General features: G+C 37.3%; 1 protein-coding gene across 2 annotated transcripts in view; it reads right to left on the bottom strand.

Annotated features, from left to right (window-relative positions):
* LOC100728877 (zinc finger protein 82 homolog) overlaps positions 1-18,592 on the bottom strand; it is a 97,831-nt gene that overhangs the window by 36,749 nt on the left and 42,490 nt on the right. The window contains exons 1-5 of one of the 2 annotated variants that reach the window (XM_063252153.1): positions 10,165-15,003; positions 7,189-7,251; positions 5,901-5,965; positions 1,549-1,675; positions 1,143-1,238 (exon numbers count right to left, since the gene is read on the bottom strand). In XM_063252153.1, the coding sequence (XP_063108223.1) occupies positions 1,143-1,238; positions 1,549-1,675; positions 5,901-5,909 (232 nt within the window). In that variant the 5' untranslated portion in view covers positions 5,910-5,965; positions 7,189-7,251; positions 10,165-15,003. Of the gene's footprint in view, positions 1-1,142; positions 1,239-1,548; positions 1,676-5,900; positions 5,966-7,188; positions 7,252-10,164 lie in introns of those variants that run through there. The other variant, XM_063252160.1, reaches the window with a different exon arrangement.

Here is an 18,592-nt window from a genome sequence, read left to right as displayed (position 1 = left end):
ACTTTTGGACTTCTCTAGGTCTCTGCCCAAATATTACCTGATCAGAAAGTTTCCCTTAAAACAGAATACTCTATCCTTTAATTCATTTTTTCTTTTTAGCACTTATTATTACCTGCCATATAGTCATGTGTTTTTGTATCTCTCCCTATCGTGGGGGATAAGCTCTCAAAAAAAAAAAACTTTGTGAGGGCTGGGGATTTAGCTCAGTGGCATAAGCGCCTGCCTTGCAAGCAGGCAGTCGTGAGATCGATCCCCGGTACTGATAAAAAGGAAAAAAACAAAAAAAAACTTTGTGCATTTATTACTATAACCTCTGTGTTGAAAACAGTGATGGAGATACAACAGGAGCTCAACAAATTTATACTGAATGTGTTGTCCTGCTCTCCTCCTTTTTACAAATCTATCACCCATAACATCTCCATAGATAGATCTTTTATCTTTTATTTTCTTTTATCTTTTATTTCTAATCCTGTATCTAACAATGACATGCATTGCCAAGTGTCATTCATATATATATCATCTACATCAATTCTCATTTTCTGCTAAGCTCCCTATTTTAACTTCTCTCAGTATGGCTGTATCTGAAGAAGTTATTTTGACACACGTGTTCTAGCATTCCTAACAAACTAAATTCTAAAACTGATTATGCTTTTTTTTCTACAATACCTAGCTAAATACCTCATGAATGTCAAAAAAATTGATTAAATTTTCTTTTAAATAATAATATTGATTAAAAGTATGAGTGAATCAGTGAGTTTGTAACTCCTTAATCAGTACAAAGTAAAACAAAAAACTACTTTAAAAAAACAAGTCTCTGACAATATAGAAAACATTTCTTTCAAGAGAGAATGATTTTTTTTTTAGACTAAATACAAAAAGAGGATGAAAAGCTGAGAATATGGATAGAAAGGAATATCACTAGAGAAGGTAGAGTAGGGCACCAGCTAATTAGAGAGAGCTAGGAGAGAAGAAAAGCAGGCTAAGTGCGTTAGGTAAGGGGAAAGGGCAGGTTCATCTGAAAAGGTCTTACGTTGGCTTGCACAACAAGTCAAAAGTTTTTGAAGGGAGATTTTCAGATAGCATGTGAAGAAAGCAGTCTCCCCACTGACAAACTTAAGTTATTACCTACTGTGCTTACTTACCTGACCACTGGCTTCTTGTTGGCTCTTTGTCACCCAACCAGGGATCCTTTCCTTGCTCCAAGTAGGAGATGACATTTGGTTTAGAAATGCAAAATCCTGCTTACAAAAAAGGTAATGAGACAAATGTATAATAAAAATGTCTCAAATCCAGGCTCCTCATTGTAAAGAAAGACATTAATAATCAGAGAAAGGTACAACAGACTAATGAAACATTAACAGAAGAGTTGAAATATCTTCTATAACTCAATGTAGTTTCCTTTTACTAACCCTACAATGTTCAGAATATGCATGCAGGAATGGGACACAGAACTCCAACTGGTATTTGAAAGGTAGGTAAGCATTTCACAATGGAGGAAATAGACCTTCCGAGGACAGAATCTAAATTCTTACAGACAGATGTCCTTACCCATTGAAACCAGGTTGCTGTAATTCTCCAACATCACATCTCTGTATAAATCTCTCTGATCATCATTCAAGCATTCCCACTCCTCCTGAGAGAAGTCTATGGACACATCACTAAACACCACTGACTCCTGAAACAAAATCATGTATATCACTTGATTAATAAGAGGAGTTTTGTGTAGGAAAGAGAAACAGATTAAGATACAGGAAGTGAAATACAGTTTGCATATGAATGCAAAAGGAGAACTTAAAAAACAAGCACCACAGAATCACTATACTTCCATGTCCTTCTCATCCCTCCAGACAAAACTCCCCATGTTTAGTGGGACACTTCCATTATCTAAACAAGGCAAGAAAGAGACAAAATCCAGCTAAGAAGAGATTTTCAATTAAATTAATTACTTATACAATGCTTTGTGTGATACTTGCCATATAATAAATTATCAAAACCAAGTGATCTTTCTCCTCCCCTTTCCCCAAAAAGCTAATAGTAAAATTTCAGAATAAAAGATAAAGACAGGACATCACAACCCACCACAGAGGACAGTAGATCATCTAAAAGGCATCAAGAATCGAAGGAAGCAAGAAACTATGTAAGAACATTGTTCAACAGCTTGATGAAAAAATAATTTCTCTCATAGAATTGTATAACTAAACTATCAGTCTGTTCTATTGAAAAATGGTATTCCAAGCCAGGCGTGGTGGCTCACGCCTGTAATCCCAGCACTTGGGAGGCTGAGGCAGGAGGATCCTTGCGAATTCAAGACCAGCCTAGACTACAAAGCAAGACCAGCCTGAACTGCACAGCAAGACCCTGTCTCAAAAAGACAAAAAAAAAAAAAAAAAAAAAAAAAAAAAAAGATATTCCAGAAATGACATTCCTAGACATACAAAGACTCGAGCACAATTTCCTAGGAGACTACCAGACGATGTGTTCCATTAAAATGAGCACTTAAACTAGAAAGGAAGATGATGCAGGATTTAGAAATTTTTAGAATGGTGAAAGAAAATCTATTGAAAACAACCAAAAGAAAGTCTCAAGAAAGCTGTGCAACAGGCCTAAAAAGTAACCAGATCAAACTGGAAAAAGAAGACAAAGGAATGGGCAGAGAAGTCTCAGCGTTCAAAAGGAATTCTAGGTGTCTGACTAGATAAGAAAGACACTGATTGGTATGTGACAGAGATGCTGGAGCTTTCAGAAACAAATATACAACTAAGTAAATGGGGAGGTAAATGCAATTAAACAGGAAAATGAAATGCTGTTTGTATTAGAATAAAGCCATTAACTGTCCAAAATGTCTAAACAGTAATCACTACCATGAATTTCCTTAGGAGTAAAATTTGATCACTTTAAAAAAGAAGAGGGATTAGAAGGGCCAGGGATTTAGCTCAGCAGCACAAGCGCCTGCCTGGCAAGTGCAAAGTCACGCATTCAATCCCTGGTTTAAAAAAAAAAAATCTAACCAGTTGTGATAGGACATGCCTGTAATCCCAGCACTCAGGAAACTAAAGCACAAAGACTGCCATGGTTGAGGCCAACATGGGCTACACAGTGAGTTCAAGGCCAGCCTGCACTATAAAGCAAGACCCTATCTCAAAAAAACGAATGAAATAATAAACTCATCAGCCATGAACAAACTTGGGAGAAAATGATATTTCAATTACAACAATGTTATACTATTAGCTAGGTATGGTGGTACATGCATGATGTCCCAGTATTTTGGTAGGCTGAGTAGGGGTATCACAAGTATCAGAAGTCTAGGCTGGACAACATAGTGAGACTCTGTCTCAGAAATTAAAAATAAAAGGACTGCAGATGTAACTTAGTTAATAATGTCCTGAGTTCAATCCCCCTCAAATTAACACTATTGATTAAACCAAAAACAGTAGTATAATTCCTAGTAGAGTTGGCAAAGATTGAAGATATAATATCCAGGGGAATTTAATGTCCCTTGTAACTTTGCAGTAAAGCAGGAAATAAGGAGTTTCCCAGATTCATCAAAAACAGCAGCTAAGGCAATCTAATGGCAGAGTCAGGCATGGTGATACACACCTCTAATTCCAGTCCTCTGGAAGGCTGAGGCAGGAAGATTTCAAATTTAAGCCTAGCCTGGGTGACTTACCAATTTAGTGAGATCCTGCCTCAGAATAAAAAATAAAAAGGGCTGAGGATATAGCTCAGTGTGAAGGCCCTACATTCAGTTTCTAATACTGAGAAGCAAAAACAAAAATAGGGTGGGAATGCCCTTCTAAGAGTGCAACTGGTAATGAGTCAAGACTGCAATAGTTTTACCTCACTAGACACAAGTTTAATATCAGCCAGGCATAGCAGCATACAACTGTAATCCCAGCACTCTGGGAAGCTAAAGCAAGAGGATCACAAGTTTGATCCCAGTGTGGGCAACTTGGCAAGATCCTGTTTCAAAATTAAAAACTTAAAAAGAAGCTGGGGATGCAACTTAGGATGAAGGCTTTTGGTTCAATTTGTTAGTACTGAACATTTATCTCAGAAAATTAAATTTGCACATGACTCTGATTTAGTCTCATGCCACTATTATGTAATGAGAATCCTTGCTGCAACAAATGCTTTTCATAAGCATTTTTAGTTCTCATCCCATAATGTTCTTTTTTTTTTTGTATCAGAGATCGAACTCACAACCATGCACTTGCAAGGCAGGCACTTATGCCACTGAGCTAAATCCCCAGCCATAATATTCTATTATAAAGATATAAAGGACAACTTTATTTTTGTCTTTAGACATTTAGGCTGAAGCAGATGTAAAGAATTCCCTAACATTAGCCCACTGTTATCTGTAACCACACATACCTCAACTATAAATTTGTTTTGTTCCTGAGCTATAAGAACATGATGAAGGATTTTTGATATCCATTTTTTGTGGATGCCTCCTGGAGTATTAGAGTGAGAAGCACTCAGTAGCCATACTCTCAAAACTAAAACGCTTCATGAGCCACTCATGGTGGCTCATGCTTGTAATTCCAGCAACTCGGGAGGCTGAGGCAGAAGGACTTGTGTCAGTTCAAAGCTAGCTTGGGCTACACAGTGAGTTCAAAACCATCCTGAAGTATATAATTAGAGCCTGCCTCAAAAAAAACTAACTAAATAAATAAATATAAATGTTAAGAAAAGCTTCATAAACTAGGAGATCTTGCCATGTACTAAGACTGAAACTGAATAAAATCATCACACATATTTTTCTACTGGAAAACCCAGTTTTGTCACGTTGTAGACTTTTCCCTATGAGTTACCCCAATTACTCATTTCACCAAATCACTGTTCAAACAAATGAGATCCATTACAATGTGGGAAACATACTTCTGACTTATCAGAATTTTAGCAAAAGTGTGAGATATGAGATGCTCAAGGACTTGGTACATGAATGTGTAAACTTTGATTAAAAGAATGAGAAAAGGGATACAGGCACTGAGTTGTTGAGATGGAGCTCATGTTCCTGAAAGCTGATACTGACAACCAGTGTTCAAAAAGTTCCAAACCTCATCTTTCTTTTTTTTTTTTTTTTTTGTCTTTTTCCTTTTTTTATCGGTACCAGGGATCGAACTCATGACTGCCTGCTTGCAAGGCAGGCATTTATGCCGCTGAGCTAAATCCCCAGCCCCCCAAACCTAGTCTTGATCAGACCTTTGTTAAATTTTTGTTTTACGTTAAAGAAATGGGATCTCCCTATGTTGCCAAAACCATCTGCAACTCAGAGGCTCAAGAGATCTTCCTTGAGTTTGCCTCCCAAGTTGCTGGGACTATAGACACATCACCATTCCCAGCTTTGGGTTAGAACATTTTTATATTAAGTGTGTCACAGTTTTACAGAAGTATTCGTTAAAACGGACCAGCAAAAATGCACTTCAAAATTCTGATTAAAATTTCTTTAAAGAAAATTGTACTTAGTTGACAGTTATCTAACAATTTCTCTTTTCTACAGTATTTTCAACAACAGAGACATTTTTGAGTTAGCTTATTAGAGTTTCTTTCCTTACAGTAGGAGTAAGAGTACTTTTACATTGCATTGAACTAAACTGAAAGGATTTGGTTTTTCTGTTTGTTTTGGTACTGGGAATTGAACACAGGGCCTTCACACTGATCTATACCATCAGCACCCCCCCCCTCCATCCCACATATTAGAGAGAGGGTCTTAATAAGTTAAGTTGTCCAGGCCAGACTCAAGCTTAGAATCCTTTTGCCTCAGTCTTCCAGAGTGCTAGGACCTACCCAGCTGAATTTTTTTTTTTTAAGCAAAGAATCTCATAATGAGGATAAGCAAATGTGTACATGTATTAGAAGTAAAAAGGATTCTATTTCAGCAAAAGGAAACAGTATCTCACCTTAGCCATGGCTTTGATGTTTGTAGAAGATGATCTCTGGGTTCCTCTTTTGGAAAAGAATAGACCTGAGAGTGGTAAATGAAGATACATCAGATTCCTCTTGCCTCACAGTTCCTGCAGTGATCACTTCCTTTGCATTCAACCCACATAAACACTTAGGGGCATCATAAACACTTGGCATCAAAGAGAAGAATGGGCAAATCTTTCATCTTCAATTCTTTTTTTTTTTCATCTTCAATTCTATGCAGTCAAGCTTTGATTTGGAACTGCCTGGGTTTCAGTAGGATGAACATGGCTTGGAGAATGCGTGTTTGTATACAAATATACATACATAGAAAGATATAAACATCATAGTTTTGATCATACATCCTAATTATAGCCTATTATATACACTACTATAGAACTGCTATTTTTATTTAGTGTATCTTAGAATAAATCTGAATATATACTGTAATGATGCACAATTTTTTTTTTTTTTTTGGGTCTTTTTGAGACAAGGTCTAGCTATCCAGTTCAGGCTGGCCTTGAGCTCACTTCATAGCTCAGGCTGGTCTTGAACTCACAACAATCCTCCTGCCTCAGCCTATTAAATGCTGGGATTACAAGTATGTGTCACCACACCCGGTTGACACATAATTATCTTAATAACTACAATGTACTCCATGAAATGGATATACCTTAATATACTGAGCCAATCTATATCCAATGATCCTTTGAGTTGTTTTCTATCTTCCACTCTAACAAAATTGCAATAAATATCCCAGTGCATGTATCATTTTACCTGTATAGTATATGAATTCTGATTAATCCCTAAAAATAAAACTACTCAGATTTACACATTGTAAATTTGGAGTTAACACTGATCAAACCAATTTTCAATAAATTTAGGCTGTACAGTCTGGTCCCAAGTCCTGACAAAGAAATGATTATCTTGCCTAGTTTGAGAAGACTTAGAGTATTAATAAGTCTTGTTTTAACCTAATTGAAACCCATAAAATGAAACAAAATAATATTGAGCCAGAAGTCTAGTATCTTTTATCAGTGATGGCATATCAAGCTACTTTATTAGCTTACAAATAAGAGAAAACGTCAGATAGTTCTTTGCAAAAGTTCTTTACAAAAATCTGTGGTTTGGAATTGGAATTGAAGGTATGAATATAAACTGGTAGTTTAAAAAATATATAAACAGATAGAGAAACATTTATGTATTTTTAGTTCTCTCTACTGATCAGAACTTGGGTAGTGGTAACCTAATAGCAATGGACAGACAAGAGTTCTCAGATCTTACTTTATAAATTCATTATCCAATACAAGAAACTGGAGCTCCTTGAAGAAACTGTTGATTCCAGAGCTGGAGGAGATAAAACACAAGATGACCTTGGAGTATCTCATGGTGCCAAAAATTTTAAAATAACAACAAAAAAAAAATTAAGAAACTAACAGCACCAGCAGCAGGAGCAGAATGCATACTAAGAGGACACAGGAGCCAACTTAACATTCAAATGTGAACAACAAAATGAATGATGATAATAATGGATTAAAATTCATGTAATAAAATATCCACAAGTCCATAAATGTTAAATGTACCTATGGGTAAGACAAGAAAGCTTTATTCTAGAATTTAAATAAATAAATGTAGAACAACAGAAAGAGAAATCATCATTTGTTAAACAGGATTTTTGTACATCTTAAATCTCCTTAGAAGATAGCATGTAAAAAGGGAAACAGTAATTTTTTACAGGAGAAATCTGGCAGAATCCAACTTTATCAACTCATAAAGGTTAACATCCCCAACAATGAGATACAATGATATCATATCTCTTATATGACACAGTAAGAAGAGTATACCATTTCTGTGATCCACAGTCTAAATTTAACCATAAGGAAACATGAGACAAGCCTAGACTGAAAGACATTCTATAAAATAAATCGTCCGTGTTATTCAAAAGAATCAAGATGGGGCTGGGGATTTAGCTCAGCAGCATAAGCGCCTGCCTTGCAAGCAGGCAGTCTTGAGTTTGATCCCTGGTACCGATAAAAACGAAAAAGACAAAAATATATATATATACTATCAAAAGAAGATGAACCATGAAGACTAAAAAACGGTCTCTGATAAGGGGAAACTAGTGAGACAAGACAAACTAATATGAGACTACACATATTGGCTTTTGGCAGAGAAAAATACAAACTAGTAAAATTCGAATTAAGGAATGTAGATTAGTTTTTATCAGTGTAAATTTCCTGTCTTTCACAACTGTTCTCAGGCACCTGAACAACTATGAATCTTTATACTATGTTTACCATATGAAAATAGAATTTTTAAAACCGGAAAGATTAATAAAGAGAAAACTAGGGGGCTGGGGATTAGCTCAGCTGCATAAGCACCTGGTTGCAAGCCTGTGGTCGTGAGTTAGATCCCTGGTACCAGTAAAAAAAAAAAAGATCGCCAAATGGCCAATAAATACATGAAAAGGTGCTAAATAAATTATACATCAAGAAATTCAAATTAAAAGTATAAAAATCCACTGTACCACCAACAAAATAGTTAAGAAATTACAATATAAAATAATGGATAGAATGTAGTGCAACTGGAACTCTGACACATTGCTGGCTGGAGTGTATACTGGAGTAACCACATGAGAAATGGGTGTATCTATTAAATATGTACCTACCTTATAATGTATTTGTTCTAAGTATTTATCTTAGAGAAAAGATTTCATATATTTACCATAAATATGTTAGAATGTTCATGGCAGCAACATAATTTGCAATAGTCTCAAATTAGAAACTAATCACTCTGTTGTATTTTGAAATTTTGTTTTGTTTCTTTGAAATAGAATGATTTGAAGAAAACTCAAATATCCATTAACATATAATCAACTAATATATTGTGATATATCTCTAGATGTAATTACTACAGTAATTACAATGAACAGCATGGACGAATTTCATAAAAATAGTAAGGAACAAAAGAAGGAAGAATATTATCCCATATACAGGTGTAGATGAAGTTCAAAAATGTTTAAAGCTAATAAGAATGATGAATAGTGATTGTGGAAAAGATGACTGAGGGCAGAGCCTAGGGGAACCATCTAGAATCCTAGCAAAGTCCTTTATGAGACTATTACAACTTGCATACTTAAGATTTGTGCACTGTATTACTTACTTGTATATGCTACAGTCGCAATGTTTTGGTCGGGATGCACAGCAACAAGATTTTCGAATACTACCATGCAAGTGTAAATTTGCTCATCTACTTTGGTATATATTTTGTACTATTTAATAAAGTGGAAAGTATCATATACTCCGACAATTCCGCTGATAAACTCATGCATGGGCACCTTATGTAAAAGAAAGTTCTAAGCAGCATAGTTTACAAAATCTTTAAAACTAATTCAAATGTCTGTAATTACTAGAGGGGATGAATAAATGCAGTATATTAAAAATGCAGAATACAACATAGCAAATAAAATTTTAAACTATAAAAATTCAAGTTTCCATCGTTACTATAGGGGATGAAGTGCAGTACACTGAAAATTTAGAATACAACATATCAAGGAACTGGAATGAACCGCTCTTATACCTAACATAAATGAATCTCACAAACATAGTTGTACATATAATAAAAGGCAAAGGACAGCAAGACAACTCTCTAACGAAGTTCTAGAAAGGGAAAACTACAGTACTATATTGTGCGTAAAAAGGTATACATACGTGATAAAATTTCACACACACTACAACAGAGGATATTCACCCTATTCAGCTACAGGAAATCCACACTAGAACCAACAGGGCCACACACCTAAGACCTCAAAAGGTCACCTAAGCACAACCTCATGTTTAACAATGGGGTCCTCACAGTCACAAAGGTAGTGTCATAGTTACCATAGTTACCACACACGTGCAAATGGTCAAGGTCATGATCACAAACCACTTATTCACACACAAGTATTACCACCTGCACTCTTACATGCAGTCCAACCTTACAGAATTATGCACAACTACAGAGACAAACTACATAGTAACACCCCGTCAAAAGCTCTCCACAGAGGTACACAATGCTGCACGTGGTCCTAACCTCGCTCTCTCACACTCATTCACACACATAAACATACACCAACACCGTATGTGCATCGGTATTAAAATTAGAAACAAACACCAATCATAGGAACAGCCTGTTCAACTACTCTATTATAATCTTGACTCCTCCTTTGCACAAAGCCAAACCTCCGCTCCAGCCCCGCCCTACCCTCAGGCTACTCACCAAGGCCTCCCAAGGTTCCCTAAAGCAGTCCAGTGGAACACTGGAGCAGTTGCCGGTGCAACCCAAAGGGTCCCGCCAGCACGTGACTCTAACGCTACATTGCCGCGAGAGGCCGAATAGTTTTCTGGGAAATGTAGTCAGAAACGTACAAAGGAGAGGACAAAATGGCTCCCGATTAACAGAAGTCTTATCAGTTATCAGTTACAGCCAGGTGGACATGATTTCACCCCACACTGAAACACCCTGAAGGCTTCACAGAGCCCAAGTTCAGTTTCCAGTCGTGGTTTCCAAAGAAGGTCACATCAGCGCGTTGCAGATGCATTTACTTTCCGAACCGTCCTTGCTATCCGTAGAAGCCGTACAGCCTCTGTAAGTGGTCATATTTGCATGAGAAGGTAATAAGCGCCGCTGAGCCTTCTGGGAAATGTAGTTCGGATCGGGGAACGTGGGTGCCGTATTATTTAAAAAGTGATCTTCATTCTCTCAGAGATAAACTTTTGCTAGGCATACCCCGAGATTTCCGAGGATGCTAGTGGACCCAAGAAATGTGGCGGCAGATGCGCAGTTTCGGGCTTTGGGGATTAGTGGGTTTAGTGTTCTTTAGTGCAAAACGCTTGTAGGAACTGAGATGGTGAAATCCAAAGCTGGTCAGGGAGGCTTGAAGAGGTGGGGAGGAAATGCCAAGTGACTGGGAATACTGAAGGAGAGGAATCGTTGAATGTTTTAACAAGTTCAGCGAGGCAAACAGAGAGATTCCAAAATTGTCAAGAAGACTCGTTGTAATCTGAACTACTTTTGTGTCAATAATGGGTGCCAGCCAGAATAAGGGAACGGTGAAGCGGGTCTCGTAGGAGGCAAGAACAATCCAGGGGCAACGGACTTACGTGTTAGCGGTGCGCCACGTACTGAAGAAAACCGCATTCACTATTTTGTGCGTATGTGTAATTGATGTTTTAAATAAATACAGCCAGGTATGTTGGCGTAGATCTGTAATCTTAGCACAGTGGGACTCTGAGGCAAGAGGATCACAAAATTGCGCCCAACTAGCGCAACTGGTAGAGACGCTATCTCAAGATAACAAATAAAATAAATAAGGGCGGGGAGCCAAACCTAATGGTAAATGCCTCTAGGGCTAGCAGGTGGTTGGCCCGAGCTTTTAGCACATGAAAAGATGTTCCACACCATTAAACCTTCATTAGGAAAATGCAAATCAAAACCTGAATGAAGCTGGCATTGAGGTACACACCTGTAATCACTGCACTCAGGAGGCTGAGGCAGGAGAATCACCTCAAATTCAAGACCTCTGGGCTAGAGTTCAAAGCTAGCCTGAGCTACATAACATAAACCCTGTCTCCAAAACAAAGCAAAACCAAAAAACAAAACAACGACAAAAAACTACTTTATACCTAGTAGGATGCCTATTACTAAAAAATTGGAAATAAATTTGGTGGCGATGGGGAGAAATTATAATCTTGTGCATTGTTGGCTTTGCAAGTTACAGAACAATCTGGAAGTTTGACAAAATGTTAAACATGGGATTACTAAATGATCCACTAGTTTCCTTTCAGGGTGTATATACCCAAAATAAGAAAAGTAACTTACAGGACCATTATACACAACTGTCCAAAGACAGAAACCTAACTGTCCATCAAGAGATAAGTAGATAAATTATGGGATATACACACCACATTGTTCTTGCCACTTTCTGAAGCAGTTCTGGAAGTCCTTTTTTGTGAGTGTCTTTGTGCTGTTGTGGCAGCCTCAATGCCCTGAACCGGATGAATCAAAATGTTTACATTTCATGGTCATTTGAAGAGTCAGAAACTGACATTACCAGCTCTGGTTAATAAGGTAGATGAGGATATACCATAACGGTTCTATAAGCCTGCCTTTCACACAATGGAAGCAATCCTAAGAGGGTAGTTCAAAGCTGTAAATGCCTATGTCACAAAAAGAGTGAGCTAAAATAAATAATCTAATAATATACCTCAAGGTCCTAGAAAAACATGAACAATCCAACCCTAAAGTTAGTACAAAGATGATTTTTTTTTTGTCTTTTTGCTTTTTATTGGTACCGGGGATCGAACTCACGACTTCCTGCTTGCAAGGCAGGCGCTATGCCGCTGAGCTAAATCCCCCCCCCCAAAAAAATAACAACAAATAGTAAATCAAAAGGTTCTTAGAAAAAACAAGCAAACCCTTAGGCAAATTAACCAAAAAGAAACAGAGAGAGGACTGGGGATTTAGCTCAGCAGCATAAGCGCCTGCCTTGCAAGCAGGCAGTCGTGAGTTCGATCACTGGTACCGATTTAAAAAAAGGAAAAAGACAAAAAAAAAAAAGAGAGATCAAGAAGACCAAAATCAATGCAATTAGAAATGAAAACAGACAGTGCCAAAATCAAAAATATTAACAATTACTTTGTAAACCTGTACACTGATAAACTGGACTACACAGAAGAAATAGAGTTCTAATACATATGAATTACCAAAACTGAGCCAAGAAGATTGTAAAATACTTAATAATCCCTAGCTGGTCCCATGGCAGTGGGTTATCAGAACTTATTAACATTAGTGTCACTAAAGTTGGTATACTACCCCCCCCACTGCTAAATTTGACTGGCTTTAAAAAAAAATACATAATAATCCCATAACAGGCAATGAAACTGAAGCATTACTTAAAAATTTAGCAACTAAGAAAATTCCTGGCTTGACTGGATTCACTGCTCAACTCTACAAAAATGAAGATCCAACACCAAAGTTCCTCAGGTTCTTTAATGAAATTGAAAGGGAAGGAGTAGTCTCAAAGTCACATCTGGAAGCTTTCATTACTCTGATTCCAAAACTAGACAAGGATTCAACCAAAAAAGAGAACTATAGCCAGGCCTGGTGGCACACACCTGTAATCCCAGCACTCAGGAGCCTGAGACAGGAGGATGGTTGCAAGTTCAAGACCAGCCTGGGCTACAAAGCGAGCTCAAGGCCAGCCTAAACTGCATAGTGAGACCCCGTCTCCAAAAGACAAAAAAAAAAAAAAAACAAAAAAAACCTCAGAGAGACAGAGACAGAGAGAACTATAGGGCAATATCTTCAATGAATATAGATGCTGAACTTCTCCGCAAGGTACTGGCAAACAGAATGCACGAAATCATCAAAAAGATCATGACCAAGGAGGTCATGACCAAGGAGGCTTCATCCCAGGGATGCAAGGATGGTTCAACATATACAAAGCAATAAATGTTATATATCACATAAACAGAAGCAAGAAAAATAATCACATGATCAGTAGCTGTAAGAAGAGCCTTTGACAAAATCCAACATCCTTTCATGATAAAAACAGTGAATAAAGATCTTATCTCAATCTGACTAAAGCCATTTATGACAAACCTAGTGGCAAAATCATATTAAATGGGGCAGGGGGGACTAAGAGCTTTCTCTCTAAAATCAGGAACAAGATCAGGATGCCTACTATCACCATTCCTGTTCAACATGATCCTGGAAACATTAGCAAAAGCAATTAGGCAACAAAAATAACTAACTTAATAAATAAATTTGAGGAAATAAATACATATGCGTAGGAAAGAAAGAAGTCAATTTGTCATTATTGCAGATGACATGATCTGCTACATAAAAGACTCCAAAAAAGCTACCAAAAGACTTAGAATTAATAACCAAATTCAGTAATCTAGCAGGATACAAAATCAACACACAAAAATCAATGGAATTCCTGTATACCGACAATGAACTCCGGAGAAAGAAATTAGGGAAAAAGCATCCTTCACATTAGCACATTAGGAAATTACCTACAGAAGTGAAAGACATCTACAACAAAAACTACTCTATGCTGAAAAACAAAATCAAGAACATCAGAAAATGGAAAGATAGACCTTGTTCCTGGATAGGCAAAACCAATGTAGTCAAAATGGCCATGCTGCCAAAATTGATAAAGTTGGGCCTGGTGGTACAAAAGCTGTAATCCCAGCACTTGAGGCTGAAATAGGATTATCATTGTGAGTTCAAAACCAGGCTGAGCTACAAAGTGAGCTCAAGGCCAGCCTGAACAGCATGAGACCCTGTCTCAAAAAGACAAAAAACATATATATTATAGATATTTAATGCAATCACAATCAAAATATCAACAGCATTCTTCACAGAACTGTAGAAAAGAATCTTAAAATTCATGGAAGAAGAAGAGACCCAGAATAGCAAAAGCAGACCAAAGAAAACGACACCACAATCCTGGACTTGAAATTATAAAACAAAGTTATAATGATTAAAAATATCACGTACTGGCACAAAAATAGGAGAATAATTGAAACAAAGATACAAACAAAAACAACACATTCAGCTATCTTTGATAAAAGGCTTTGACAAAAGGGCTAAAACATACACTAGAGAAAAGATAGTCTCTCTAATAAATGGTTGGGAAAACTGGTTATGTACATGCCGATAACTGAATCCAGACCCAAATCTCTCACTATATACAAATCAAAATAGATCGAAGAACTGTTAAAATAGAAACACTTAACCTACTAGAAGATAAAATATGTAAAACGCTTTAAATTGTAAGTTTAGACCAGGACTTTCTGAAAAGTCCTGCTGTACAGAAAAAGTCCTCAGTTGCACAGGAAGTCGTATGAAGAATCAACAAATGTTATCAAATCAAAAAGCTTCTGTACAGCAAAATAACCGAGTGAGTGGGAAAAAAATAACCTAGACCTTCCTGTGAAGTAAGTGTTGCCATGTTGATCGGAAAAAACTCCAGCCAGAAGAGAAACTACATCTTCCAGTGAGCCAGTCAGTGCGGAAGCTGAAGAGCCAGTAGAGTTCGCCCCACCAGCACCATTGCCGGCCACGCCCCCCGCCCCGCCCCCACCGCGGCGGATTTGCAAGACTCAGTGAGATGTTAGCAAGCTAGGGAAAGGGAATGATAATTCCATGCTGGTATTGTTTGGTTGGCTCTGCAGGCCTGGGGCTGGTTGTCAGGGCATCTATATGGAGGATGGCAGTGTGTATTGTGTTAACTGTGGGGGATTTCCTCCTGTATTGGTTTTAAAATCCAATGTTTTGTTCCATTTTACTGTTTTGTTTTATGCCTGCATCTGGTAACTTGAACATCTATTTTGAGTATAACAATGTGCAGTCTTGTTCTGTTTGTTTTGTTCCTCTTATTTTATTCAATGTCATGGTTTAATTGGTTGTATTGTTTTGTATTGTTTGATGTTATGTCTGATGGTTTGGACAACTACTGTGAAGATAGCAAGATATATTATGATAACCATTGTTGATTTCCTATTATCCTGTTTTGAAGTTTTGTACTACCTTCACTGCTGTGTTTTGATTTTGTGCTGTTTTGTGGAGTTTTGTTCTCTTTAAAATTAAAAAAGGACTTAAAAGAATGAGAAACAAGGGACAGAGATTTAGCTCAGTGGCCTAAGTGCCTGCCTGGCAAGTGTAAGGTTGTGAGTTCAATCCTCGGTACCAAAAAAAAAAAAAAAAAAAGAGAAACAAATAAAAAAGACCCCACCCGCAATGTAAGACACTCAAAACATGGACAAATGAAATGAATAGACATTTCACAAAAGAAGTGTACAAATGATCAATAAATACATGAAGAAATCTGATTGTTAGAGAACTCCAAATTAAAACAACACTGAGATTCCATCTTACCCCAGAAAGAAAGGCCAACATCAAGAAATCCAATAATAAATGCCAGTGAGTCTGTGGAGAAAGAAGAACCCTTCTAAATGATTAGGGGGAAAGTAAACTAGTACCTAGACTATGGAAATCAATATGGAAAGTCTGCAGAAAATTAAAAATAGGGCTGGGGATTTAGCTCAGCGGTATAAGCGCCTGCCTTGCAAGCAAGCAGTCGTGAGTTCAATCCCTGGTACCAATTAAAAAAAAATGAAAAATAGAAATTCCATTTGATCCACTTATTCCCCTTCTAGGTAGCTTCCCCAAACATTTAGAGACATCATATTATAATGATCTATGCACACTCATGTTTACAGCAGCATAATTCATAATAGCTAAATCTTGGAAGCAGTCTATATGTCCATCAACACATGAATTGATAAAGGAAATGTGGCAGATACAATGAAGTACTACTCTGCCTTGAAGATAAACCAGTCATCTGTAGAAAAATGGACACACCTTGAGATCATTAATGTTAAGTGACATAAATTAGACACATAAGCTTAAATATTGCATTGTTTCTTTCATATGAGAAACAACGTATAAATAAAATCAAAATAAAAGATAATGGAAGCCGGGAGATATTTCTCAGATGAGGAACAAAGGATGGAGGAAGAGAGGGAAGAGTTTTTTTGTTTTTGTCTTTTTGAGATAGGGTCTCATTATGCAGTTCAGGCTGGACTTGAGCTCACTTTGTAGCTCAGGCTGGTCTTGAAATCACAATGATACTCATGCCACAGACTCCCAAATGCTGGGATTACAAGTGTGTGCCATCAGCCCAAGAGGGAAGGGGAGGAAATAGAAATCAAGATGTCTTCTGTACATATACGAGTTGCACACAAGGGGATGTAAACATTAGGTATTGCAAATATGTATTAATAAAAAATTAATAAATATGCTACTAGCGGCCCCCCGCCCTGTGTGCCAGTGGACGTCCTGTTGGCCAGAGAGAAGCAACAAGAAAGCCATGCAGCTTCACTATGTGTCAGCTGTGGCCCTGCCTCGCTGGGGAGAACCAGCAAGGAAGACACCTCCTCCCCCCTCACCACCCATAAGCAACCAGGCATGGCACAGATTGTGACGACAGTAATGGAAGCTGGATAGTAATGTGACATTTGTATTGTTTGACTGACTTTGCAAGCCCAGGGCCAATAGTCTGAGCAACTATTTAGAGGATAACCGTATGCAATATAGTAATAATGGTGGATTTCCTACTCTCCTGTCATTGTTTCATCTCACTGTTGTTTTATTCCCTTTAAAATAAAAAATACATAAAATTATTACAGAAAACAAAAATACGGATATAGGGGTATGTATGTATATATCTATGTAGGTATGTATGCCTTTTTATTAGATGGCACTCAGCAGCTGAGCTGCATTCACTGTACTTTTTATCTCACCTCATAAACACATTGACAAAAGAGGATCTCCAGAACTGCTCCAGAAAGTAGCAAGAATGGTGGGATAATAGTTTTCAAAGTGGTAGGGAGTACTCTGCAGGTGATTCAAGGCATTTGTCTTTCACTTTAATAATTTTTTTTAAATTTTAAAGATTATATTTTGACGACCTCATGTAAAATGGAATATTATTCTACCTTTAAAAGAAATAAAGTTTTAATACATGCTGCAACATGGATAAACCTTGGAAACATTAAATGAAAGTTTACATTAAACCACACATAGAAGAGGAAGTACTGTATGATTTCACTATCATGAATTACCTAGAATTAGCAATTTCTAAGACAAAAAAAAGAGTACATCAGAGGCTGGAGGTGGGAATGGAACTGCTTAATGCGCACAAGAGTGTCCCTGTTCAGGATGGTAAAATGACACTGCTACCTACCTAGCATCATAGTAGGTAGAAAAAGTTCTATAGGATAGGATATAGTAAATCACACCTGAGCATAGTGGTCCAGGCATGCAATCCCAGCACTCTGGAAGACTGAGTTCAGAGAATCACAAGTTTAAACCTAGCCTGGGCAACTTAACAACTTAGCCAAAGATCTTTAAAAAATAAATAGAATAAAATAAGGTTATGGAAAGGAACAGTGGTGACTCATAATATTGTGAATTTACCTAATACTTACCTAATTCTTTTGTACTCTTAAAATAGTAAATTTTATGTTATCACAGTTTAAAAGCAAAAAAAGAAAAAAAAAATCGAGTCGCCTCTTTTCAGTATTGCTTGGAACTTTTCTAGCTTCAGTCTGTCATTTTGCTCCCACTCCTCCCCAGAACTGGAATTTACATGTGGAACCCTCTGTTCCATTGCCCTCCTTTCCCAGGTTGTCTGTCATCATTGTCCTCTTAACTCTGCTGAATCGTATTTTCAGCTCTCAAGACAGGAAGCAATCAGCCAAGATCTCTATGAAGTCCATCTTCAGTCTAAATGCCAGACTTACCAAAATAACAGGCCTGAAACAAAACATCCTGAGGAAGAAATAGCCACGAGTATTGGGGAAATACTTGAGAGTTAAGTCTTTTTTTCCTAAACTACAACTCAGTAACTTCTTTATCAATCTTTCTGGAGTGACCCTCCCTATTTCCCACCTCAAGCTCTTTTGCACTATGCCAAGAGTTGCTCAAGCTCATGGAAAAGAGCATTAATTTCACAAACATGAGGTACCTAGGAAAAGTAAATAATAAGGGACAAAACCTAGATTAGATCAGGGGCTGGAAGGAAAGGAGAATCAAATTATTCCCTAAGAAAGTGGTACTGAAGTGAACTGAAGAC

Source organism: Cavia porcellus, unplaced genomic scaffold (assembly GCF_034190915.1).
Source record: "Cavia porcellus strain 051 isolate PalLab524CR breed Dunkin Hartley unplaced genomic scaffold, mCavPor4.1 scaffold_7, whole genome shotgun sequence".
In the NCBI taxonomy this organism is placed as follows: Eukaryota; Metazoa; Chordata; class Mammalia; order Rodentia; family Caviidae; genus Cavia; species Cavia porcellus.
This window is presented reverse-complemented; position numbering and strand designations above follow the sequence as displayed.